This window comes from Callithrix jacchus, chromosome 2 (genome assembly GCF_049354715.1).
Source record: "Callithrix jacchus isolate 240 chromosome 2, calJac240_pri, whole genome shotgun sequence".
NCBI classification, from domain to species: domain Eukaryota; kingdom Metazoa; phylum Chordata; class Mammalia; order Primates; family Cebidae; genus Callithrix; species Callithrix jacchus.
Window position 1 is genome coordinate 45,899,971 of NC_133503.1, and position 27,415 is coordinate 45,927,385.

Below are 27,415 nucleotides of genomic sequence, written 5' to 3' on the forward strand. Positions count from 1 at the left end.
TTTGACAGTATCTGCTTGTTTTGTGATTTTTTTTGCAAGATGGGAGCTTGGAACTGCTTATGTCAGCATTTTTCTCTAGATTCTTCTAATTTTGTCCCCCAGGTTCAAAAATAAAAGGTATTTTGCTTCAAAACAAAAAACAGTCTTTCCTCCAATGAGTATCAGAAAGATTATGAACTATCTTTCCAATTATTCACTCTATCTTCACTCTTTTACATTAAGGCTTTTAAAATGTGAGGGTCGATCTTACCTTATTATATTAGTAACATGTTAATCAGTTGATTAATTAATTCAAATGTATGTAAAGTTCCTGCTATGTTAGGAAATGTTTCTGACTAGGTGGTCAATGCTATGGTTAGATACACAAAGTGGTCTAGGAATTGCTCACTGGACCTTAGTGAAGGGTTAGGATAGGCTTTCCAGAGGAGGCAACTTTTGATCTGGTTCCTCTAGATTGAACAGAGATAAGTGAGGATACAAGAAAGGACAAGAGCATTTTAAGGCTGGCACATCCTCAGGAAAGAGGTAGATCATTAGTGTTTCAGAGGAAATAAAATGACAGGTGGTTGCAGATCCTAGGAATTACCCATGCTGTGTTCAAAAGGCTTGTGACATTCCTCATCCTCCATTCCTTCAATCTTATCTAGAGGCATTCACCAAAGTCATTCTTTCAGCCAAATCTAACAAGAACATCCACCATATCAATATTATGTTATCTGTATCTTAGCTTCATTTTCTGCCTCACTGTGTATAGCTCAAAGTCACCGTGTCACGCTAGGGCCAAATTCATCACTGTTTAGGTACCACCTTAGAAAACAGTCAAGTGTTGGCAAGGGAATTCCATTCAAGCCACAAGCCTAGAAAAGGAGCTCTCTATTCTGAGTTCTCTATTCTGTTCCACTGGTCTCTGTTCCTGTACCAGTACCATGCTGTTTTGGTTACTGGAGCCTTGTAGTATAATTTGAAGTCAGGTAGTGTAATGCCTCCAGCTTTGTTCTTTTTGCTTAGGATTGTCCTGGCTATTTGGGCTCTTTTTTGGTTCCATATGAATTTTAAAATAGATTTTTCTAATTCTGTGAAGAATATCAATGGTCATTTAATGGGAATAGCACTGAGTCTATAAATTACTTTGGGAATATGGCCATTTTTGTATCAATTCTATCTGTGGACATAAAGTTTTTTTTTATTTGTTTCTGTCCTCTCTGATTTGCTTGAGCAGTGGTTTGTAGTTCTCCTTGAAGATGTCCTTCATTTCCCTTGTTAGCTGTATTCCTAGGTGTTTTTGTAGCAATTCTGAATGGGAGTTCATTCATGATTTGGCTCTCCACTTGTATATTATTGGTGTATAGAAATGCTAGCAATTTTTGCACATTCATTTTGTATCCCAGGCCTCAGTATTTTAATATTTACTTCAGGTGATTTTATGTATACAGCTGTAGCTGAGATACACTGTTATAGATCCTAGGATGTGATAAACTAGAGGAGCATAACTAAAGTTTTACATTTTTCTCATGTCTCAGTTTCCTCATTTATAAATGGAGCTGGTATGTTTATCAACTTCATGGGCTTGTTCTGAGTAAATTAGTGCATGTAAAGTGCTCCGCAGAACGTTAGCTGTTGTGGTGCTTTACTTTCCACTGCACTTCCTGACTCCTAGCCTTTCTTTTCCTTGGCTCTTTTCATGCTCATGTCAGATGCCTCGATTGTTTCTTTCCACCCAGAATATCCTCCACTTTTTCTCTCTCGGCTCAACATCTTTAAAATATGGTATCAACACACTGCCATGCCACCTAGTCTAGCTCCCTGTTGAGGCAAATTCCCTCAATCCTCTTGTTCTTCTCCTGAGATTTCTACCTGCTCTAAATTCTTACATTTCTAATGCCATGTCCAGCTATGATAATTTAATCACTGTTTCCTCTGCTCATCCTAATAGGTGAGTCCTAAGATTTTTACTTTTGAGTTACACACAATCCATTCTGTGCTTTTGATTGTTTCCTCTCCTGTCACCTAAATAAGTACTCAGAAAGAAAACTCTCCAGTACTGCAGACCTTACCATATTCTAATTCCTAGATTTAAAAAAAATTTTAATGACTGAATAATTTTTTAAAAGAATAATATTTTTCATCAGAAGCAATTTGGAGGTATTTTGTTGCAGACTTTTAAAACATTCAATCTGGGTTTAATTCTGTCCTAGGACTGGTAATCATCTTTTTTCTGAGACTAAATTTTTTCATTATGATGGAAAAGTCATCAATAGATGTTGAAAGCTGGACAGTACAGTGTCAAAGCAAATGCTCTGCATGTCTGCAAGAAAGTCACAAATAAAGAAGGCTCTGCTGACTAGAAGAGAAGGATATTTAATCCACACCAGTACCATTGTTCAGAACATTCTATCATTATTCAGTATAGAGATGTTTTTACACTATTCACAAAATCCAGGTAGAACCTCCAAGACAAATTTACAATGATGCTACCTTTTAGATTAATAAATGTTTTTTTAAATATGTATTAGCCTCTTATGTAGAAAACGAAAAGGAGTTACAAACTGTTGTTACAATAATCTTGGTTTTGTAATTGTCCAGTGTATCTACACTTACTGGGAGATTTATTTCTCTATATAGCTTCAAGTTACTGTCTCATGTCCTTTCATTTTACTTGCAGGGCTCCCTTGGGCATTTCCTGTTCATTTCCACTAGGACAGGGAAATTCTAGTGGTAATAAACTCCCTCTGCTTTTATCTAGAAACATCTTTGTTTCTCTCTCACTTTTCAAGCACAGTTCGCCAGATGTAGGATCCTTGGTTGATAGTTTTGTTTTTTTCTTTAAGCACGTTGAATATATCAGCCCACTGTCTTCTGGCCTCCAAAATTTCAGATAAGAAATCTGCTGATCATCTTAGGATGTATATGACAAGTCACTTTTCTCTTGCTGCTTTCAGGATTATCTTCTGGCCTTTGGCTTTAGAAAGTTTGATTACATTGGCTGGGCATGGTGGCTCACAGCTGTAATCCCAGCACTTCGGGAGGCTGAGGCAGGCAGAATACTTGAGGCCAGGAGTTTGAGACCAACGTGACAAAACCCCATCTTTACTAGAAATACAAAAATTAGCCGGGTGTGGTGGTGCACACCTGTAATCCCAGCTACTTGGATGGCTGAGGCAAGAGAATCTCTTGAACCCAAGAGGAGGAGATTGGAGTGAGCTGAAATTGTGCCACTGCACTCCAGACTGGGTAAAAGACTGAGATTCCATCTCAAAAAAAAATGTTGATTATATTGTGTCTCAACGTGGGTCTTTTTGAATTCATCTTACTTGGGGTGTACTGTGCTTTTTTGGATTTAGGGGCTCATACCTTTTAGCTATGATTTTTTTTACATATTCTGTTTTCCTTTTTCTCTCTCTTCTCTTCTGGAAATTCCACAGTATATACACTTGTTTGCCTGATGAATACATCAAGCAATAGAGAACAGACCCTACAGCAAGCTTGTCCAACCCATAGCCCGTGGTCCACGTGTACCTCAGGATGGCTTTGAATGTGGCTCAACACAAATCCATAAACTTTATTAAAACATTGGACAAGCTTGCTGTAGGGTCTGTTCACTGTTCTTCAATCCACACATTCCGTAGGCCAGGAATGTCCATTCTTTTGGCTTCCCTGGGCCACATTGGAAGAAGAGGAAGTGTCTTAGGCCACACAAAAATACACTAACACTAATGACAGATTTGATGTGCTGAAGAAAAATCACCCCCCAAAAAATCTCATAATGTTTTAATAAAGTTTATGAATTTGTGTTGAGCCACATTTAAAGCCATCCTGAGGTACATGTGGCCCACGGGCTATGGGTTGGACAAGCTCGCTGTAGGGTCTGTTCACTATTCTTCAATCTTTTTTCATTCTGTTCCTCAGACTCAATAATTTTCACTGTCCTGCCATCAAGTTTGATGCTGATTCTTTCCTTTGCCTGCTCAATTTTGCCTTTGAAAGCCTGTAGTGAATTTTTAAATTTCAGTTATTGCACTTTTCAGCTCAAGAATTTCCTTTCGGTTTCTTTTTAGGTTTTCTATCTTTTTATTAATACTTTAATTTGTTTGTACTTCATTTTCTTGATTTTCTCTATATCTTCCTTTAATTCTTTGAGCATCTTTAAGATAGTTGTTTTGAAATCTTTTTCTAGTAGATCTGCTAATTGGTCTTTTTAAGGGATAGCTTCCATTGATTTACAGTTTTTTGATTGTGAACGAGCCATGCTTTCCTATTTCCTGCCATATCTTGTTTTTTGGTTTTTTTTTTATTGTATTGGACACTTGAATCTAATAATGTGATAGATCTGGGAAACTCAGATTTCCCCCCATCCCCAGGGTTTGCTGTTTCTTGTTATTGTTTTTATGTTTATTTGCTATTATTGTTGTAAGCTGTCTGCATGCCAAGGATCTGCCTGAGGTGTAAACATTAGATCTTCTTAGATCTTTTCTGAGCCTATACCTTTCCCTGGGCATGTGCAGTCACTTTCTAATTTTCCTCACATATGCAGTTGTTTCTGAATGTCCTTATCTTTGGAGAACACAATTCTTACTTTCCACCCTGGCTCCCACAGGCTGAGTGCAAACTGCTCCAGAACATGTGTGTGCTCAGCTCCCTCCCATGGGCTGGAGGATAATGGATGGATAGCTGCTGCTGTGCTAAGACCTTAAATTGGCCATAATTAACTGCACTTTGCCACCCAAGCCTTCCCTGAAAGTTGCAAGCTTAGAATAGACTCCAGAATTCTAAAATAGTGACATCAGACAGATTCTGCCAGTGCAATGGCTGTCTAGGAAGGGAGACTGATTCCTAATTCTTCCTATTCCGCCAGCTTCCCAGAATCTTCTTCACATAGCATCCATTTTGAAGGTACTTCTCAAATTGAGGCTATTCATTGAATAAAGTGTCAACAGGTTATTAGATGTTTGAGGATTCTCATTTGTCTGATAACTATACCTTTATTTTTTTTTCTGCATTCACCTGGAAGACATGTCTTCTTCAAGAGCACCTTGACTCTGTCCAGAAGGAGTTCATAATTTTCAACAGAGAAAAGTAAGCAATTCCTGGAGAACAACAGCCCCAGAAATGATGGCATGTTTCAGCCAGACTTTACTTGCAGAGAAAATATATTTTTAACCTTTCAAAAATAATTTTCTAATTGGAAAAAATGATGTTATCTATTATAGAAAATTTATAAACTTTTTTATAAGGTATTTAAAATTTTTTAATTGATAAATTAGCATACATCAAGTTTTTTATGGGAAGGGAAGTGTGATTAGGATTTAAACACTTAAATATCAAAGTCTTTTAGAAGATTTACTTGAGTCATGCTTGTTTATAAATTATTGGGCTTAATGTTATTTCAAAAGCTTAAACTTTTCATTTTCTTTTTCAAAGGATAAAACCTCTTTTTTTTTTTTCTTTTTAAGAGTAAAAAGGGACTTTAATAAAAGACAACCAAATCTAGCCTTGGAACAAACCAAAGACCCACAAGATGAGAATGGTCAGAATAACAACCTATAAAGGCCTCACGTCTTCTTCTTGGGACAATCTCATGCCAGGAACTTCTAATTACATACGTCAAGAAAAGCTGACAGTAGTTCTTGCCATTCCGCACGTCATGGCTTAGAAAATGTGAATGAATGTCTTTCAGAACAGGCAGCATAACACAGTGAAGGATACTGGGCCTGAGCTCCTGGGATGTCATTTCATACCACTCAACTGTGTGATCTAGAGCAAATCACTCCGCCACTTTCTGTGCTTTCGTTTATTTATCTAAAATGAGAAGCTTGCACTAGACGAGCCACACTCTGCCTTTTTAGCGCTATCAGTGTTATTCTAAACAGCCTTTATTTTTATTTTAAAATGAACATATGAACGTAGATTTACTTTTTCACTTTTTCTAATTACACAATGACAAATGGACAAACAGACACAGGACTCAATGAGACTTTTCAGAACTAGAAAATTTTCCAAAGTGGTCAGAACCCCCAGCCTATTTGGATGAGGATAAGGATTCTATCAGGGAGGCATGGATGGGATCAGATTAAAAGCAACACAGATAGGTGAGGGTCTTCCAGTGGTGTGCTGGAGTCAGCATCAGATTTGCTTATGTCAGCTGGCTCAAGCCTGCTGTGCACATCACTTCCCAGCTCCCTCTTCAGCAATGTGAAGGGGGTGACTTGAAATTGCTAATAATGTGAGCATTTACACCATGAAAACTGGCAAATGTTAGTTTTTTCCCTCTTAGAAGCCAATTGCTAAATATCAGCACACTGCTCTCCTTCCAAGAAGCATGTCCCTTGAGGGCTAACTGTCCCCTGAATATTAGCAGAGAACTGTATCTGGAGAGGACCAGAAGAGAATGTCGTCACGCTGAAAGTATGTTCACTTTGCAGTTTAGCAAAGTTGCATCTTACATGAGGGTTATAGTCTAAGTTAGAAGTGAATTTAGGAGATAGTAAAATTTACCATAAAACCCCTTAAATTACTCATAACATACAGGAAGTATCTTTTTTTCTCAGTGAAGCCCAATACAGTGTCACTCTTCACGAATGAAACAAGTCATAGTTTGTGTTTTGTTTTGATTTAGTTATTTTTTATTTTTGGTCTCATTTTGGCTAATACAAGATGAGCTAAAATGTTGAACAAATTATACTTGTCGTTATAGACAAGAATTACTTTTTTTTTCTTTTCAGGCAAAGTCTCACTCTGTCACCCAAGTCGGAGTGCAGTGGCATGATCTCTGCTCACTACAACCTCTGCCTCCTAGCCTCAAGTGATTCTTGTGCCTCAGCCTTCTGAGTAGCTGGATTACAGGCATGTGCCACCATGTGTAGCTAATATTTTTGTATTTTTAGTATAGACAGGGTTTTGCTATATTGGCCAGGTTAGTTTCAAACTCCTGGCCTCAAGTGATCTGCCCACCTTGGCCTCCCAAAGTGCTGGGATTACAGGCATGAGCCACCGCACCTGACCTTAGAATTACTCTTAGACCAGTGAAATGCCTGCACATCCAAGAGGGGCAAGTTCATGGAGACTAAAGGAACAGTGGTCTCCCTCCTACCTTGTGTTTACTACATGTCTCCTTCCTACCTTGTGTTTACTACAAGAATGGCAAGCACAATTGCCTACTTACTTAAAATATCACTGACATCTCATTTTTTCTTTTCCTTTTTGTTTTTTGTTTTGTTTTTTTTTTTGAGAAAATCTTGCTGTATCACCCAGGCTGGAGTAAAGTGGAACAGTTTTGGCTCACCACAGCCTTTGCCCCCGAATTCCAGCGATTCTCCTGTCTCAGGCTTCTGGGTAGCTGGGATTACAAGTGCAAGCCACCACACCCAGCTAATTTTTGTAGAGATGGGTTTTCACCATGTTGGGCAGGCTGGTCTCGAACTCCTGACCTCAGGTGATCCACCCGCCTTGGCCTCCCAAAGTGTTTATATTTTATTAATTGATTTCCCAAACCCAAAGTTTAATTCACCTAAGTGAGATGTGCATATGGTGAAACTCCACTGTACAGACACACAGATCTTTGCAGAAGAACTATGTTTGGCAACCCATATCCCTGGATAGACTCAAGAAGTGAACAGGTTTGGTGGGGGATTGTTTTCACCTCTTGGCTACTCACTGTCCCTAAACCTGTCCTTACTTATGGAGAGCATGTGTCTCACCAAGATGGCAATAAGCTGGCAACAGGGAAGACCTGACTGATGCCCATTTGGGAAGCCAGACAAGTGGAAACGAGTCAAAGAAACAGAGATGGCTGCCTTTTATGCAAGGCTTTTCCATAAAGAGGTGACACTGGGGCAACCAAGAATGAGGAGAAAGCCAAAGCTAAACTTTAGCTTGGCATTCACCATTTTCTCCTCACTGAGGTACCAGGCCCTAGCTTCAGGCAGAGCTGTGAAATGGTGCCTCTCTAAGAGCAACCATATTTTCATAACATAATTAAAAGCCAGCTCTTTTGTTGTTTGATTCCTTTTCCCTACAGGTCCCACGTCATTTGTGCTATTCTGTTTTTCTCCAAACACTATACACTTGAAGCACTTGCCCTGACTTGTGTTTGAACGAGCAAGAATAAGAAAGTGGCCAGATTCTGCTGCAGTCTGGTAACCCCAAGAGTGTCAGGGACCACGTGCTTGTTTACTTCCATCCTTCATTTTTTTGATTCAAGCCCTGATTTGCTGTAGACTTACCTCCCTAAGTAACCGGGTTCTTCCTCTGGCTGTGACCTTGATTGCATCCTTCCCAAGGAGAGGCTTTGGGAAGTTTTTCTGTACTTATGCTTACCAAAGAGCAGTGGAAGCATTAGGATCTCCATCGTGATGAGAGTTAAGCCATACTGCCATTTCGCACGTATACATTTATAATTGGATGGGAACCTGATACAGTCTCTGTAGCCTGAATCCTTAGTTTTATTTCCAGTGAGCTGCTTCTGTGACTGAAGCACCTCTGCGGGCTTTTAGGAACCATGGATGTGCAGATAAGAGAGCACAGGCTCAGAGAGTAAGATGGATTTCTAGTGCTAGGCAGGTGAATGACACACTGTGTTTCAAGTTTGAAAAGCAAAACCCTGGTATCTGACAGTGCAGAACTACTGATTTCAAGCACCTCCCACTACGGTGCATTTTAAACCTGAGAACAAAAACCTTTCCCAAAATTGAAAACTTTTCCTAAATCCTTACGATTATTGCTAGTTGTTGACATCAGATCCTTTGGTTTTTATTCAATAACTTGGGCTAAACGTTAATATCCCACTAGGTGGGACATGTCTCTTCTAGAGTCGTGATAACCAAGGCTCAGAGCTGTGATTTCAGAAAACAAGATGATTATTAAATCCTTTGCCTGGTACGCCTGAATCTTTTTCTCCTGGCAGCTTCCCTTGCCTATATGGAGCATCTGAAAAGTCTGAGCAGATTCTGAAGTCCAGGAGCACCCCGGCTATAAGGCTCTTGCACTGTGACAGAGCTGCCCATCTCCAGTGCAGCCTGGGTGACCTCTAGTAGATGGGTGGGGAGTCAAGCCCTGTCACTTCTGCCACAGTCCTAATTCCATAGAAGAAAGTGCTCTGCTCATGGCTAACCCACTTCCAGGTGACCTGGTTTTGCCTGAGGTCATGCTAGGAATGAAGATCGACCAGCATAGAGCATTGCTAAAGTAAGTATGGTAATCTAATTTATTAATGATTAGGTTTCCTCCGTTAGCAGAGTTTTAACCAGAATCAACTATATGTTCTGTTATCATAGCTTTTGTAGATTGGATGGTTGAATAAGTAGGGAAAGAGTATTAATGTAGCTGGTAGGAACCAGTGTTGCTGCTTGCGGCTGATGTAGTAACGCTAAGGCTTTAGTTCTTCAAAAGCTGAACGAAAAGGCATGAAAAGCATCTCAAGTTTGTTTCAGTACCTAGTTGTCCCTGTATTGTCTACACAAATCCTATTTCCTGCTGTCTGTGATTCCTGTTTATTACAAATTCAGTGTGTCTGACTGATACTAAACACTGATATTAAAATTCTAAACTTCACTTATCTGTGCTGTTGTGAACAGGCAGCTGATCTGGAGCCCTCGAATGGAAAACAAGTGCTTCTGTTGAGCTGTAGCATATACAATATAAATACGCCTATGTGTATTAAAATGTATTCTGTAAACAGTGAGCCACTGACCCTCTGTCAACTGTGTCTGTGCGTGTGTGTAATTGTTTTCCTAAGAGATAGCATTGGGGGTGCCCAAAGTAACCTGTTCTTGCGTCTATTTCCTGTTGTGAGGAATGTCCCTTACCAGAAATCATATTCTACAACAGAGATGTGGAATGCAGTACAGCTTACCTGATCCACATGTATAAAAACTTAAACACCTGACCCCTCCAATATTCACATCTCAGGGAACATAGCCCAGAATTCCACTTTTTGCCTTTCACCATGCCCCAAAGTCCATGGGCAGCCTATGCATGTCTTTCTTCAGCACTCTGCCTTCCTACCCCTGAACATCCGTGCCCCATTCCATCTACCAAAGCAGCAGGTAAATGTTCTAAGGTCCATAATCTGGGACAGAAATTAACAGGCAGCTCTGAACTCTTGCAGCTAAAAGCTACCTGTCTCAGGAGAGAACAAAGGAAAGTGTCACCCCTATTAGACTCATAGTGGGTGGGCAGCCAGCAAGCCGCTGGCTCCCTAGGCTTGTCCTGAAATAGCAGGGTGTTCTAAGTTTTGTGGCCTCCAAAGTCCTACATGCAAAGTACCCTGTTGTCCAAGTCACGTTAAGTGTCCTGTTGTGCGTCCAGCAGCCATCTGAGCCAAGGGCAGGACTAGAACTCTTCAGATTCTGAAGAGTGCCGGCCTTAATGCGATCTCATTTTCGCAGGTTGCTCTGGCCTTTTTACCCCCATCTCCTGCTCATGGTTGGGGTCTCCTTTGTGACGGGTTGGTGGGAGAAGAGCTGATTCCAGAAAGTTGTTTGGAACCAGGGGGCCCTTATTAGTCCTACTAACAAGGAGTATTCTCATTCCCCACCTGGCCAACCCAACTCAGCCACTAAACACTTCCAGGCTGAAGGAAGAGATATGAAAGTCAAAGTGTATCTTTCACCATTTAAAAAGAAAACCACTTCATCCCTTTCAGATTCCTGCATCCTGAGTTTAAGTGCTGACTATTCCCTTTAAACCCATTCAAATCCTAAACAGAGCTCAGCTGCTGCCTTGGTCATGAGCAGGGAGAGGTGTTTCACCAGTCCTGACTTAGAGCCATAAAATGGGTCTATACACAAAAGCTTATCTGTAAATAATTCTTTATGCACTTAAGAGTAGCTATTGATTGGGATTCTGAGCTTCTGTGTTAAGAGGTATAATCACTCTATGCTCCTGTAACAAGGGCATTGTTCTATCAAACCCACAGGAGCTCATCACGTACAAAAGCAGTAAATCAGAAATGGCCATCCCCTGGTATCCCATCTTCTCCCTACCCGTCCCAACTCCACATCACCAGGCAAACCATTCATGCCCTACAAGTTTGCGAATGGGTGCCATGGCCACTGCTCTTTTTGCCTTCCTTGCATGGATCCCTCTTCAGTTATCACAAACTGATTTTCTTTGTGGAGCTACTGGGAGTCATGTGGTTCAGGTGGCTCAGGGGCTGGGTATGTTATCTGGTGTGTCCAATTAGTCCCATGTGCTCTTCTGGCCAAAGTGACTAGGTCAATGGTGAGCACACGCCCCAAGCCAGACTGAATCAGTCTTTTCGGCTGGAACTACTGAGGGACTCTCCCCCTTTTTGGAGATTACTTAGCAGGTGAAAAGAAAACTTGGAGATGTTGACAACCAACTTTGTCCCACATAAAAAGAGTTTTCTTGGATAGGCGTGGTGGCTCACACCTGTAATCCCAGCACTTGGAGAGGCCGAGGCAGGCAGATTACTTGAGGTCAAGAGTTCAAGACCAGCCCGGCCAACATGGAGAAACCCTGTCTCTACTGAAAATGGTGTGTGGTGGCGTGTGTCTGTAATCCCAGCTACTCGGGAGGCTGAGGCAGAATTGCTTGAACCCAGGAAGTGAAGGTTGTAGTGAGCCAAGATGGCACCACTGTACTCCAGCGTGGGCAACAGAGGGAGACTTGTCTCAAAAATAAAAAATAAAAATTTGTAAAAAGCTGAGCTTTCCTTCACTTACTGAAGGCACACAGGGCTTCAGTGTGGAAAGAAGCAATGCTCTGATGTGAGGGCCAAGCACTTGGATCCCGCTACACTGGAGTCTGCCTGATTGAACTATGTGGTTGCACCTGACTTTAAAATTCCACTTTCCAATCTCCCCCCAGGAAACTAGTTTAACCTTTGCAATGAAAATATAATCTGCACAACAAACTGGAAGTGGACTCAGCAACGTTTCCCTCAAAAGGGTGTAGTGTAATAGGTTTGGTGGGATGTTCGGGAGGCATTAAGTTCAAGAACCCTGAATTGGGCCAAGTTTGAAAGACTTTTTTATCATAGGATTTCTCAGAGTTTTCAAGTTGCTGACATGTACCTAAAAGCTCTCAGAAGAGTGGACACAGCAAATAATGCTTCCGAACCCTCATTTGACTCCTTGGAATCCATTCGCTAAAGAATAAACTTTGGGTATGGGCATAGTTTGAGTTTTTCTCCAAGTCTAGGCTATTAAAAAGAAGCAGAAATGCCTATAAAACAATCAAATAGCAAGGCTTTAGGGGAATGACCAAAGAAACAAACCCCAAAACAAAAAGCTTTAAGGCTCTGATCTGGACTCAGCTAGATTTATCCCAAATGGCACATGATACTAAATTTGATGATCCACAGAAGAAAAAAAACTTACTCATTCTCCAAAGTTTTAAATGGCCATCAAGCTTGGTGGCCAAAACTAACAACTCAATCTCAAAAACAGAAGCCCCCAAGTTTTCTCCAGATAACTCTGTTATCACCAGATCTGCCTTCCCCTCTTCCTAACCCTTTCAGATTTGTGCAATTTTAATATTATAGATGAAAAGGCACATCATGCAAAGAAGACTGGAGAACAATGTTGGTAATTTCATAGTTATTTTAATAACCAGGTTTACATTAACAGTCACTTGATGATTTTTTTTCTTTAATCTCAGCTAAACTCAAAACACAGTTTTCTTCACGGTTCAAACCAAACAGCTCTTCACGTTCCAGAGCTGCCTCACAGCTAGCACAGATCACGGGAGATTTACTGTCTGTCCATATCCACCAGACACAGAACTGAACACCCACACACCAGTTTTCAAAGAGGGAACTTACAATGAATGCTGGCTGCCCAGGGCAGCCCATGAGTGTATCTGGGACTCAAGCTGGAGTTTTCCAGGGGCGAAAACCTGGGAAGCTTGTGGCAATGAAGATGAAAATTGCCCACCCTGTTGGAAAGGGTTTCTCAGCGATGACTGAAATCCAGGATCAGGTGACAGCCCTTTGTGGAAGCGTGACACTCTGGGTATAGTCATGAAGAGCAAGGCTGAGGGATTTTGAAAGAAACCCATTTTCAGGATGACTATAATCCTATTTCTAGAAAACTTATAAGTAAAAGAAATATCTCTACTAAGGTAACTGACTTAATTTCACAAACACCCTCCTCACTACCCAAGCCCATGGCCCTCAGAGAGAACCAGGACGGATTGCCATCTTGGTTCAGAGGCAATGTGAAAAGGTTGAAGGGATGGCGGGGACATCCTTGGGGTTGGGGGCGGGCAGGCCAAGGGATGAGATGGCAAAGAATGGTTTGGGAATGAGATAGAAGATCCAGCGTGCCTTCCTACATGTGCATGAGGTGCCAGTGAATTCGAAGAGGGCCAGGACTCACCATCGTTTTCTTTTCCTATCTGATATGTCTTATGAAATGGAACAAATCTTAATATAAATTTTAACGCAAATAGCCTATCACTCGGTACTCATGAAAACAGTAGGAGTTACACTTGCAATTCCCAGGGATGCCTATGCTTGGAGAGTTAGTAATGGTAAGTGAAGAAAGAGAGGCTTCCTCAGCTCATGTTTTCCCTCTTGAGGGCATTCTGGGGCTGTTTCAACAGCAAGGAAAGCTTGTGCAGAATCAAAGGTTCTGGTGGAATAGTTCACTTTGGAAGTCCCAAGGGCAGTGCGGCTGACCAATTTGGCCATGAAACTTATCTTCACGGCCCAGAAAGGTTGTGCAGGGATGAGCTGGACTGAGGGGCTGGGTAACAGCAGAGCAGATGGTGCAGAAGTGGAAGCTCAGAAGCGGGTTTCTGTGTGTGTCTTTTCCTCTCTCTGGTGGTTGTGGCTGGTACTGCAACCCATCCCAAAGTACAGCCCAGCCAGTGAGGTACATGCTTCAGATCTGGCAAACTCTCTGCACATAAAACTGTTAATGCTGAGTTCTCCAATAGACCCCCAAATCTTTGAATTGTAAATTAAGAGCTACGTGTTCCCTTTTACTATATTTCCCTTAAAAGAGAAGCACCATGAGAGCTTTAAAACAGCAAGATTCCCTATTCTAAGGGGAAATAGTCTTTTTTTCATGATTTGAACAGAGAAGGTAGCTTGTTAGGGGAAATCCTCTTCCTCGGCTATCTCCAAATTCCTTTGTAGCCCAGTGTGTACTTTTCTCCGGTCTTCAACTTATTCAAACCTGCAGTCAGAGATATTGGTTTCTCCTAAGCACTTAAAAGGTGTCTGAGGCCTGCTCTTCTCTTCAAAGTACTTAGTACACAGGGTTACAGGTGCTACCACCTGGATTCCCCAGAGCATGAAAGTCTAATCCCAGGTTAAATATGTTTCTCCTGAAAATAAGCATCTTGTTTCTATAGATCCTTACCTTGCTCACAGGACTTGCTCCAAAACTGAATTTTCAGAAGCAGCATGACTGGGAAAAGGATATTCAACTCTGACAGACAAGGTAGATGCAAGCGCTCCACACTAATTTCTTTTAGGTGCCCCAAGGGGAAGGCTGCATCATGGCACTTCCACTCACCTGGGGAGATTCTAAGACTGAGACACAAAGTTCCCCAGAGTTTCTGCTAACAAAAGGGGAAACAGATGGTTTAACCAGGACCACAAAATGTGCTCCCTTTGCTCAAGACTGGCTTTGGCTTTCCCAAATCCCTGCTTGACTCCCACAGAACTGAAATTACCTATTACTAGTAAAAGTTAGGGAACACCTAATAAAAACTTTCAAAAAAAAAAATCCTGTTTATCATGGATGTGACAGGATCTCACGAGATCAAGAGAATCAAACACGAACTGCCTGTAAGAGAGGTCCTTCATTCTGCCTTGTCTGAGCTAAATTCCTAACTTGGGATGCCAGAAGTTATCACACTCTTTTAAGTTTGCAAAGACAGAAGAGTGAGAGATGAGCTCGCCATGTTGAGGAGGCGTCTTTAAGATGTGCGTACCCTCACCCTCGGGGCCTGTGCTGTGTTCTCAGCTGCTGGCTTTTAAGAGCACCAAAGAGGTAGGGAGGGCAAGAGGAAGAGAAGTGTTATTTGTTCTGTCCCTGCCTGGCCTTCCCAACCCAGGAAAGAGAAGGATTTGAAAGCAACACTGAGCTAGAGGCCCGAGCAAACACTGGCATAATCAAGCAGGTGGAAGAAATGATTGGGTTTTGGCGTTTTAATAAATGTTCAAAGAAACAAAATTTACTGTAGGGGATGTGACAAAGAACAGAACCCAAAGACTGCCTGCTTTCTCCGCAAACCCCAAGGGGCTATGGTCATGTAACAGCTGCCACAGCGGCTATCTTCCATGGAAATAACATACGTCATTAACACAATATACAACACCCCTTCTGCTCACCTGCCCACCCACCTCCCTCCTACATGCCCTACCCCAGCCCCTCTGCACCCTCCAGCTTGCTCCGGGCTCCCACCACCCACTCACCCCAAATAACCTGTGTCCCTTTTGTTCATTTCCCTGACGTCCCAGCTTGTCTGTCCCCTTGTCATAAGATGCAGCACTACACACGCTCTCAACACTATGATAGAGCAGACTCTTTTACCTTAGTGGCCTGTCTGATTGCATGCATGTAAATGGGAGGAGCGGGGTCAAAGAAATCAAAGCTATGCATAAACAGAAAACAAAGCAATATTCGTAAAGCTAGGCAAGCGAGCGTAACATTGGAGAAACATAAGGCTTGAGGCTTATTGATTCTTTAGATCACAACCGTTTGGATTCGCTTTCCTTCTTAAATATCGGTGTACCATTTTGGCTTCAAAAAAATCTCTTCTTGCTTCTGCCCCCCTCTTTAAGGAAAGGCTTGCTTAACTCAGAGATGTAATATTAGAACGGCCGCCTGGGGGCGCCACGATGCGCTTGCTGGCTGAGCGAACCCCGTCATCCACTTGGGTACCTGCAGTTGGAAATAAATTCCCAGGGGAGGGAAGAAACGGGGTTGGGGGTGTGGGCAAGAGAGAAACTGGGTTAATTTTAAGAGAGCAAGATATTTAGTGCCTTGCTGGCCTCACCTCCCAAGAAAGTTTCATTCCAGTCTGTCAGATCTTCCAGACTTTTCATATGGCCCGGAAAACTACCCTCTGGTAAGAAAAGCCAAGTTCTTATCTAGATTTCAACTGACCCAGAGCATGATAATAATGCTGGGAAGAAGAACTGGGAAGAAGAACAATGATAAGGATGTGACACTCGTGGCAGGCAACCTTTGAGGTTGCCTTTAATCAATCCTCACCAGCCTGGTTCACGAGAGGGACTCTTATCTGTTCTACGGAGGAGATAACTGAGGTTCTGAAAGGTTAGGTCACTTGCCCAAGGTCTCACAGTGCAAAGTGGTGATGGTCAGGTCTCTGCGATGACAGCATAAAAAGAAATACCAATGTGTGCTTGGGTCTATTCAGAAAGGAGCCTCTAAAAGCTTAAGAATTAACGTAGCCAGAGAACAACAAAAAAATGGCAAAAACCTTGAAAAAAATTTCTTATGACTAGCAGAATGTGACCTCTGGCAAAGTTACCTCGAAACTTTTAACTCTTTTCCTTTGTCTCCTCCCCTAATTCTCCCTTACCTCTTTCTCCCATTTTTCTGTTTCTCCCATTCCTTACCTTTTTCTCATATGCTGTAATTTTACCTTTAAATGTCTTTCCTTTCTTACCTACTTCCTTCATATTTAAATTATTCATTATAGAAATGTGAATCTACATTTGTTTTTCTTCATTTTAAGACTACTGGTTATGGAGCAACTGAATGATTATTTTATTTATATATGTATATATATATAATATATTTCCATGTATATCATAGAGTTCTTAAAGAATAGGTAAGACTAATCATATGGCTACACATAGTTGATGTTCAGTCAGTGGTAGCTAGAGTTAGCATTATTCTAATTACTACGAAAAGGAGAATATAATAAAAATCCTAGGTTAGAAGATGCTACTGCAATTTGGGCACAAAAATAATCTATCTTTTAATCTGGGCAAATAAAGAAAACACACTATGTTGCATAGCTCTCATAGGCTAATGTAGAAAATCACTATCAATTCATAGAAGGGATCAGCTCCCTCTACCCCCTGCTCCCAACCAGGGCTGATCTCTAGAAGAATCACTCACCATTTAAAACCCTTTAAAACTGGTCTTCAGCCTGACTGCCTTGTCTCACTTTCTTACCAGGACCCCTTGTTCTTCAGTAACCTCTTCCTGCTTGCCCCAGTAAACCTCCCTCAAGTTGACACCAGCGCTGGGCTAGAAAATGTATTCAGGCTGAGTTCTCAGAAACACCCTCTGGCCTCAGAGCACTGATCTTCCCTTTCCCCACTCTCTCATCTTTTCATGAGCCTGTCCTGCTCACCTGACAGGCTAAATCCGGATTGATGAAGATTCCTCACAGGTGGGTTTGGCCGAGTAGGAGAGCCTCGAGCAGAGCCCGCAGGAGTGCCCCCCTTGGGGGTGGTGGTCAGATCAAACACGGGCCCATCATACATGCCCCTCGGGACGGCATGTAGGTCTGCCATCTGCAGCCAGAGAAAAACATGTCATCATTTATTCATTCAGCATTTTAGGGTCTGTTCTAGGTAGCATAAATATATTAGTGAATAAAGTGTGTGTAGTGAGAGCCAGGAATTAATAATAATAAAGATAATTTGAGGAAGGGAGAAGTAGTATAAAATAAATAAAGGAGGGTATCATGACAGAGTGACAATGGAAGTGGTCAGTGAAGGCCCTTCTAAATAGTAGAGCTTCCGTCTGAAGGATCAAAGGGCCTTGCTGTCAGTTGGGGTTGCCAGATGGAGGAGGCTGGGGGGATACTGGGGAGTGGTGTGGATGACTGTGTAGCCAGCAGGGAGAAGAGCAAGGGCAGAGAGCCGAAGTGGGAATCATGAAACAGAAGAACAGCAGTACAGCTGGAGCAGAGGGATTGAAAGGGTAGATTCATGACATGAGGTCATAGGTGCTGACTGGGATGGGATCATGAGGGAATTCCACCCTCACACTCTTCAGCACAGATCAAGGTGGGCAGGCCTTGAAGTGAGCATCTGTGGTCTGACCCACTGACCCCTGGTTGTGGCTGTGAACTTGCCCTGGGACTGTGGAGCCAGTCAGCAACTTCCACTCAGCACATGTTCTGCTTTTCGTCATGGGAAAAACGGTACCTCCCGCAAAGGGGCTTACAGTCTATTAGACAAACATTTCAAGACAACTCACGGCAGTGGCATAGCTAGTACACAACCTCCACCCATTTCTTAACCTTGGCCAGAGGGGAGGCGATGAGGATGTGCTTCCAGATGAGCCTGACCATGCAGAACAGATCATCATAAGAAGTCCTGTCAGAGCCTCCTTCCCTGTTAGCGACTCAAGTGCCGGCACAAAAGCAGAGCTCATCAAATGTGCAGAGGCTGATTCTGGTGATGTGATGACTGTATCTGTACTCCCCCAAACCCAGAACTCCAGATCATCAACAGTTCTCTGGTTTCAGAATCTAAATCACCCTTACAGAAATAAAGAAGCAATACTAGGGAGGTCTCCCTCTTCTCTATTAGGCCTAAAGTGGAGGGCCGAGCTCAAATTCCACAGTCCTAGGGTAGGGCTAGCTTGTCTCAGGGAGTACAGCACTCACATATACATGAAGGTGACCTAGAAATTGGTGAGGGGAGGAGAGAAAGGTGAAAAGGGAGTTCTGGGCCTCATACCCTGAATCGAATAGAGCTGCCCTGTTTGTGTGTGTGTACGTATATATACATAAATACACATATACATATACATATGTATGTATATGTGTGTGTATAAAAAGTACAATACAATAAATACAGTAAATATAAATATGTAAATATATTTATTGATATACATTTTACATAATTTTAGTATCTTTCTTTACATTTATTGTATTGTTGCAATATAAACAATACACAATACAATATAAACTATATAAATATATCAATGTTTCTTTATATATTTATTTGTTATATATTAAATATATATAAATGTACAGATATTGTAAATATATATTTAATTTCTCTGCACCTCCATTTTTATACACAGGCACACATTTGCACATGTGTATATATCTATACACTTATACATATACATACATATCTCTGTGTGTTTATGTATAAAATCAGAGAAACAAATAAGAATTTATGGAAAACACAGTAGCTAACAGTTGCAAGCACTTGCTCCTCTGCAGCAACACTGGGCAGAATGAGACAGAGATGTGAGGTGCAGATTCTTGGTTCTCACCTTCAGACATTAAAAGTAATTCATTTTTTAAAAAATATGCAGACCTTATTTTGAATTATCCAAATTTTAAATTTTTTTAAAAAAAGAGCTATAAAAATGTGGGAAAAATCATTTGGGAAAAAACTCTGTTTGGCCAAAAGTTTTCAAAACTCTCTTTAATAGTACCTTTAGTCTCTGCGGTTGTTCTTGGGGACAAGACCGTCACTGAATTTCTCTGTGACAGTCTAGAGATCACAGTTCCCTCTGTTCATGGTTACTACCCTGCACGTGAATGGGACACAAAGCCCCTGCACCACCTCAGAGCTCCCGAGTTTCTTACCTTCCTTCGAGCTTTGATGCGCTTGTAGACATAGTCAGAGAACGGGCTGCAGGGGATGAAGCGGCCGGCCCCCTGTGTCACATGTAGGTTGCCATCTTCCAGCATGATCTTGCCCTGGCAGATGACCACCAGGGGAGCCCCACGCAGCTCCATCCCTTCAAAGATGTTGTATTCTGCAGCCTAGAGGCAGGGGTGAGGAGAAAAGTCACAGTAAGGGTACAGAAAGAGGAGAAAGAGGAATGTGAGTACCTTCTATCCTTGAGACCTTCAGTGTCATTTGCTGCTGACTCACCAGGTAAGCCAGGAAAAGCTCACCATGCGTCTGCAAGCTTCCAGTGTGCAGAAGGCACCAGGAGACAGATTTGCTAACGAATGACTGAACTTCCTAGCAAAAAAGAAGTGTCCAGTCTTTATTTATTAAGGTCCTCAAGTGGAAGTCAACTTTTGTCATGGGTAGTGTTTAAAGAGAAGCTGGATAACTATTCGGGATGCTGTACATCACCATCTTGTATTAAGTGGGTGCACAGAGAGGTTATGTGGCCTTTAGGTCCCTCTAGCTCCCAGTTAAGTAATATGAGATGACACAATGTTTAAGCAAGAGCCATTACACCAAAAATGGGATTTCTCGCTACCTCCTTCATTTACTCAACCAGCAAGAGGCATTACTGTACTGCCAAGTAATTAAGAACATCAGTTTGGAGTCAGCTTGTCTGGGTTTCAATGCTAGCTTCACCATTTGCTTGCTGCACAAATTATTTGATTTTTCTGTACCTCCAATTTGTGAACTATAAAATGGAGGATAATAATAGTCCCTACCTATAGAAGATTACTATGGAAATCCAGTGAATTAAAAGCACAGTGCCTGAAACATACGTGCTTAAAAATATTAATTATTTTTATTAACTGTGTCAAGCCCGTTTTTGTTAGGTAGTGGGCTTTAATTATCATCCTCCATGTGAAACTCCTAGTGAGGAAGTCATCAGTGCTGTTCACAAGTTATTTCCCATTCTTTCTCTTTCCAGGAACAAGGGATCATTGCATGTCCCAAGTTCTGGAGGTTAGGTATGGCCACAGGACTGGCTAAGACCAGTGCCATGTGAGAGGCAGTGATGTACATCACATCTAGGGGAAGATTTCGGAGCCAGTAGACCATTTACCAGGTCGCGTTCTGCTGTCTCAGCAATCATGAAAACATGTGTAGAGAGAGAGACTCTATCAGCCTCTGTCCCCGAGTGACTGGGATGGGAAGGGCCCATCTGCTGACCCCCTTGCTTTGGAAAGCAGAAGAAACACAGTTGAGGTTTTGAGCCACTGAGTTTTAGGGGTGGATTGTTATTGCAACCCGTCCTAATCTAACTACCCTGGTGCACCACATAAACATTTCTCCTGACCAAGTTTCTTGCGGGCATTCTCCATTTCACTCCCCTCCCGCCAGTGCAAGCCTTACAGACTGGTGGTTCTTGGCAGAGACGATCTTCACAGCATCTGGGTCCCAGATGACCAGGTCGCTGTCAGAACCCACAGATATTCTTCCCTTGCGGGGATACAGGTTGAAGATCTTGGCAGCGTTTGTGCTTGTCACAGCCACAAACTGGTTTTCATCCATTTTCCCTGTGGCCTATGAAAATATAAGAAATTATATCTGTAGCTATAGCTACATATATATCTTCAGGGCTTCTGAACTCAGAGAAAGACAACCACAAAGGCACAGAAATACAGACGAGCCACCGGAAAAGGTGGTGAGCTCCAGAACCTCGCTCAGCAAGCTCGAATTAGCTGGGCTGACATGACTACTCAGGCAAAATGGTCAGACACACGGTTTAAGACAGAAGTGACTGCTCCTGACGTATGCATTTTTAAAATATGTACGTACATGTGCTTATTAATTTATATCTTCTAATTCCAAAAAGGATTATAGAGGGTTCACAGTAAAAACAAATGTGATTATAATCCCATCCTATAGACATGTGCTTATATTTGCCTATGCTGTGTACATAGAATAAATAGGAAATAACCACACCCAAATGATAACAATGGGCTCCCTAGGTTGTGGAATCGAGATAGTTTTATTTCCTTTCAAGTGTGTACTTGTCTGTAGTTTCCAAATATTCCTCAGTGAACATGTGTCATGTTGGTAATTTAAAAATATATATTATCTTGGAACTATTCCAGATAGTGCCAGGATAAATATATACATACTGCTCTGCAGTATATGAAGAAAGAAACACCGTGTGACAGAAGAGACAACAATATTTATATTTTCCCGCTTTTCAAACCAAAGAGCCTCTCTACGGAAAGAACTGAGTTTAAAACCTAGCTCTGAGCTTCCTGGGAACAAAGAAGAAAAGGAAACTCAGTGGCATTACACTGTGTAGAGTAATGAGGCATTAGAATACACAACCATGATATGAATGTTTTTAGGATTTTTAAAATGAAACATAGAGAGTAATCAATCTAATAATGAGATAATTATTGATTTTACTAAAATCTTTGAGAGAGTCTTCATCTGAATGGCTATTTTCTTTTGTCAGCCCTTTTGATGTGAACAAGGAAAATAAAACAGGCCACTTGCCAGAAGACATTTAGAGATAATCACTTGTATTGCCTGAATGACCGTATGCCCTCAGTACAGGGTGTCCTTGATAAGCAAGAAGACTTTGGTCTAGACACAGACTCACTGCTTATCACTTCAAAGGATTAAATCCAGTTCTTTCAAAAGAGGTCATTAAAACTCATAAAACTCTCCAAACAAAAAGAATTAAACCACTATTATTTTAAGTACAGGGCATTCGTACACTCAGATGAAGGAGTTGCATGTCTGGTTCCTAGTCCTAACAGTCTAGATGAGGAAGCCTCCTTCAGAATGCCAGACCTTAGGAGTCATCACACTAGAAGGAAATTTTCCACACTGCCTGAGCAACATGGTTCCAAAGACATCTGAGCAGGTTTGAGATCCCATCTGCACTCGAAGTGTCACTGGCCCAACTGGTGGCAGGAAGTTCTGATCTGGCTCATGGATGTTTTGGCCCTGGCCACCCTCCCATGACCTCAATCCCTTACCACAGCCTTGTCCCAGATGACAGACATCCGCTCCTCCACACCATTGGTGCCCTCGGGAATGGCTGTGAAGTTGTCCTTCCCAATTGCTTTCTGGGCAGTGCTGAAGGTGCAGTGGGCACTCCCAGATAGTTGCAGATCCCCACTGGCAAAGGAGAAAAGGTCCACGTGAACAGAAGAGATGGCCAGAGGCACCCTGGGGGCTTAGAATCTTGTGTCCACTGTGAGGGTTTGGACTCTGACTACTTGAGTTTGGAATCCCTCCTCTACCTCTTACTAGATATATGAGCTTGTATGAGTTTCTTCCCCTCCCTGTGCTCAGTTACCCCATCTAGAAAGTTGAGGGGGTGGGGTTAGATCATCTCTTTTGTACCAACATAAAATGAACTCAAATGAGCAATGTCACGATCCTACATGTCTGCAGAGGGCAGCAACAAAGGAGTCTCCCTACAATTTTGATTGTCATCATGACCAACTATTTAAACTTAGGCAAATGATTTAGATTCTCCAACCTTCAGTTGTTTCATATGTAAATGTAAATGATAAGACCACCTCACTCATAAAGTTATTACAAGAAACAAATGAGATTGTGAGTATAGTCTTACCATAGATCTTGCCACATAAAAGTTTCTTTTTTTGGAGATGGAGTTTTGCTCTGTCACTCAGGCTGGAGTGAATCTCAGCTCACTGCAACCTCCATCTCCCGAATTCAAGTGACTCTCCTGCCTCAGCTCCCAAGTAGCTGGGCTTACAGGCATGCATTATCATGCCCAGCTAATTTTTGTATTTTTGGTAAGGACGAGGTCTCACCATGTTGATCAGGCTGGTCTTGAACTCCTGACCTCATGGCCTGCCTTGGCCTCCCAAAGTGCCAGGATTACAGATGTGAGCCACCGCGCCCGGCCCCATAATAGGTTTTAACTGCTATTATCATTATCAATATTATAACTGTATTAATGTTTAGGATGGGGAAGAGCCTGTTTTCTATGCTCAAGACTGCAAAAGAATTCTCAATACATTTTTCATATTGCAAACTCTAGTCTAGCTGATACATGGTACTGCTCCAGTCCTCAACCTAGCTGGCCCCAAGAGATGTTTTCACAAAACGCCTGCTGCTGGGCACTCCTGCACCAACCTGGCCAGCAAGGAGTTGATGTAGTCAGGAGTGGTTGGGTCAGGGCTCAGGGGTGGGGATGTCACGAATGCAGCCGCCTTGGCCCAGTTCTTGCTCCAGTAATGGGTTCCATCTATGCCAAGGCTGGCGGTGATGGGCTCGCCAAAGACCACATTTCCTAGAAAAGGAAGGAAATAGGTAAGGGGTTAGCATAAAGTATGTGCTGCACTGAGCCCAGCCTATTTAATTTAGCTCCTAAGCCTATCCAGGACTGTGGCTCAGAGTCAGACAGACCTGGGTTCAAGTCCATGTTCCCACCTTTTCTAAGCCTCTGCTTTTCTATCTGCTAAATGTGACCAAATTTGTATTCCCTAGATTAAAAGAAGCCATTGGTTGTTAGATGCAGTGTCACTTCTCAAATTTTGAGGCAAATTAAAATTTGAAGCAAAATAAAATATATGTATTGATTTTAAGATTCATACTCATTTCAGAAATACTAAAGTGCTCCAGTTCTTGCTCTAGTAATGGGTTCCAAGTATACCAAGGCTGAACTAGACATATTCTGAAATTGATGAAACAAGATGATGTCTACTTCTCAGGCTTATGAAAATGAAAAAATACGGCATATGTGAAGCATCTGATACTTAGTGGATGCTCAGTAAATACTGATTTCGTTACCTCTTGCTCCTTCCCACTATAGAGGCACCAAATTCCAAATGTGCCCCACCACTGGGAATTGCTAGATCCTCCCATTACAATGATATGCTTAGGTTCCACAAGGTAAAATCCATTCCTGTGGATTACAGACTCTCATGATGATTTTTTTTATCATGTTTGTTACTCCTAACATGATGACTTGCTAAAAATCACCCAATAACCTAGGATACATCAAATGTGAAACTAGCTTCTTAGATTCTGCCTCAAAAATTAGGGGCCCAACTACTCAAACCATGGAGAGGGAAGAAAGGCTATTGGAAAAGATATTGATCTAATATTCTGTTGAGCTTCTTTAAGAAGAAGGAATAGTGACACAGAAGGCAAATGCTAACTCATAGCAAGGTGGTTGGTACCAACTTTCTCTATGCCAAAATCTGGGGCCAAAGCTACCCTATGAAGCCCTCGGCTTCTTTAACTTGAGTCCTCAGTCTTCTGCAGTCAGATTCTCCATAAATTTGCACTCTATGGCCAGGATTACAAATAGGTTTTGCCTTGTTTCAACTCCAATCAATTGGTAATGGTTGCCTAGATTTCCATGAAAAGAAGAATTCTAATAATGTCTCAGTAGAAAAGACTCGTGATTGATTAGTAATGTCTGCCATGGGCAAAGAAGGAAGCCATGGCAATGATTCACATAGGACAGCCCTGGTTTTTGGGGTGGTAGTAAAAAGATCCATGTGATGAGAATTCAAGGGTTCTCCAAAAATACACACTAAAGGATGCAGGACCATAAAGATATGAAGAAATGAAGGTCACAGCAAGCAGTCAACTACTATTGAAAGAAATAGAACCTTACAAGTGGAAGAACTCTCCCTCTGGATTATGTTTAGCATGGGAGAGTAAAAGAAGCTAGATAGTAATGATGCCTAGATTTCTAGAATACTAGCTTTCCCAGCTGGGAGATCCTGAACAGGTTGTGCTGCAATTTCATCTGAAAAAGAGTAATAATGCCTATTTCTCAGAGTTCTTTGAGAATTCTACACAATAAAAAATTTGAAGTATTTCTCTCAGTGCAGGGTACATCGCTGTTCCTCATTAAATTGCGGCTTTCTAATATTAATTCTGAGAAGCCATACAGTTAAAGAGCCCTGATGATTGGTGACTAAACACATTGAAACTTCAATTATATACTGGTCAGGAGGGAAATACTGCTACACTTTATCCTGCTCGGAATACTCCTGACTGTTTCCCCGGGAATGACGGTCCATGCGATGTTTACTGACTTCAATCTCAGCAGCCAGTTTTTCATCCCTGAAATAATACCGCCATTCTACCCTGGAGACACAGCTGTACTAGTTCTGCTTGCCAAAGAATTGAGCCAAAAGGCTTAGGGTTAGGAATTTTTCTCCAAGAAGTTTGAAATAAGACCAGCATATAACTAAAACACCCTGTCCCAAGTGTGGCCCCCAGGCTACCCTGAGAATGGGTCCCAGGCAGAATGCAGCTTCAAGAGAGGGCATAAGAGGATGGTGGGTGGTCACATGTAGCAGGGGTGTGTGTGGCACTGGGTGAGGGCAGAAGGGAGTTCCTACACACTTTTACTTTTTCTTTTTTTTGCTTTTCTCCAAGAATGAGTGAGGAGCACTGGGCTGCTTTCCTGGTTCTCGCCCAATGACTCATACCCAGTGGAGCAACCAAGCCATGTTAGTTGAGACTTCTAAAAGCTAAGGAGAAAACAACAGGCTTACAGAGAACAGAGGAAGGAAGGAGGTGCCCAGAATCTCCCAGCTAGGAAGGGTGTCTAGACAATGTAAAAGCCTCCCCTCTCATAAGAAAAATAGGATCACCCTGTGCCAGAAGGCCAGACAGCTGAAACTCAGCCATCAGCATCAGCTGAGACTATTTTTAGCTACAGCAGTCACTCACACGTAGAGATTTACAGGCCAGTTTGGTAGATGAATCAGCCATCCTTGGGCCTCTCCACCACAAGAATGGCCACTGGCACGCAGTGGTAGCAACTGCATCAGCAGGCCTGGTAAATCCTCTCTCACAACCCAGTGCAGAGCTGCACGTCTACAGCTTCTCACCTACACTCATCCCTTACCCAGCCTCACAATTGAGACCATGAGTCTGACACTGAGGATGAGAACCTGAAACAGAAAAGAAAGCTCTGAAAATTTTAGCTAAGCACAAGGCAAGCCAAGGAAGACCAAGTTAACACCAGTGGAGAAAAGAAGCAGAAGTCAACAGGCAGCAGGGGCAGAGCCAGGGTCGTGAAGGCTGTGGTGGCCAACATGCTTTGGAGACCCACTCAACCCCTTCTCTAAAATAACTTGTGCTAGTCTCAGTGGCTCAGGAGGTATGACCTGCATCTGTACTGTGGCTTCATTCCTGGCCAGATTATACCATCCCGGGGTGTTTACTGGTCCAGGGATGACAATATGACCCAGACCAGGACAGTCACAGTACTCCTAGGGACTTTTGCTTGACCTGCTGGAAAAGGGGTATTTTACTTTCCCATCATGCTCTCCACCAAAAATTGAGGACAACAGGTGCCTCTTGGCATCTATTCCTGTGACTGTTCCTACTAAACAAACCAAACAGAGAGAAAGCTAAGAAAGTAGTTAAGTGTGACAAAGCCCTAATACCACTGTCGAGGCCCCTCGATCTATCCATGCCTGAAACACCTACAACCAGTTATTTACCTGTGTTTGTTTAAGCCAGTTGGAGCAGGATCTTTGAATTTTGCACTCAATTTAATCCTGACTGATACGTCCGTTTATAAAACTCATTTGTAAAACATTTTCAGGTAAGGTGAACTGAAAATGAAAGATCAAAGGGGAGAAGGAAGATGCACAAAGTCTCAGAAGAACTGATTCAAGCCGTGTCATCTTGGACAAATCACCTAATCTTCCTGAGCCTCAGTTTACTTACATGCCAAGTAAGAAAAATCCCAGGATCCTGCCATCCACAGAGGATGTGGAGAGGGGCTTCCTAGGGAGCAAGGCGATAAGCAAAGTAGGCACCATTTATATTACACAGGACAACCAGGGAGGGAAGGAGCCACAGTGTCTTTGA

The 27,415-nt window shown here is 42.2% G+C and overlaps 2 protein-coding genes across 5 annotated transcripts in view; one reads left to right on the forward strand and one right to left on the reverse strand.

The window, feature by feature from the left end:
• STK32A (serine/threonine kinase 32A) overlaps positions 1-9,676 on the forward strand; it is a 146,780-nt gene extending 137,104 nt beyond the window's left edge. The window contains exons 12-13 of the mRNA XM_008987313.5: positions 5,009-5,073; positions 5,451-9,676. Of these exons, the coding sequence (XP_008985561.2) occupies positions 5,009-5,073; positions 5,451-5,544 (159 nt within the window). The 3' untranslated portion in view covers positions 5,545-9,676. The remainder of the gene's footprint in view (positions 1-5,008; positions 5,074-5,450) is intronic.
• Positions 9,677-12,545: 2,869 nt separating this feature from the next.
• DPYSL3 (dihydropyrimidinase like 3) overlaps positions 12,546-27,415 on the reverse strand; it is a 121,553-nt gene continuing 106,683 nt past the window's right edge. For all 4 annotated transcript variants that reach the window (XM_002744339.7, XM_008987335.5, XM_003732250.6 and 1 more), the window contains exons 9-14: positions 23,702-23,858; positions 22,570-22,711; positions 20,957-21,127; positions 19,510-19,689; positions 17,305-17,467; positions 12,546-15,857 (exon numbers count right to left, since the gene is read on the reverse strand). In XM_002744339.7, the coding sequence (XP_002744385.3) occupies positions 15,769-15,857; positions 17,305-17,467; positions 19,510-19,689; positions 20,957-21,127; positions 22,570-22,711; positions 23,702-23,858 (902 nt within the window). In that variant the 3' untranslated portion in view covers positions 12,546-15,768. The remainder of the gene's footprint in view (positions 15,858-17,304; positions 17,468-19,509; positions 19,690-20,956; positions 21,128-22,569; positions 22,712-23,701; positions 23,859-27,415) is intronic.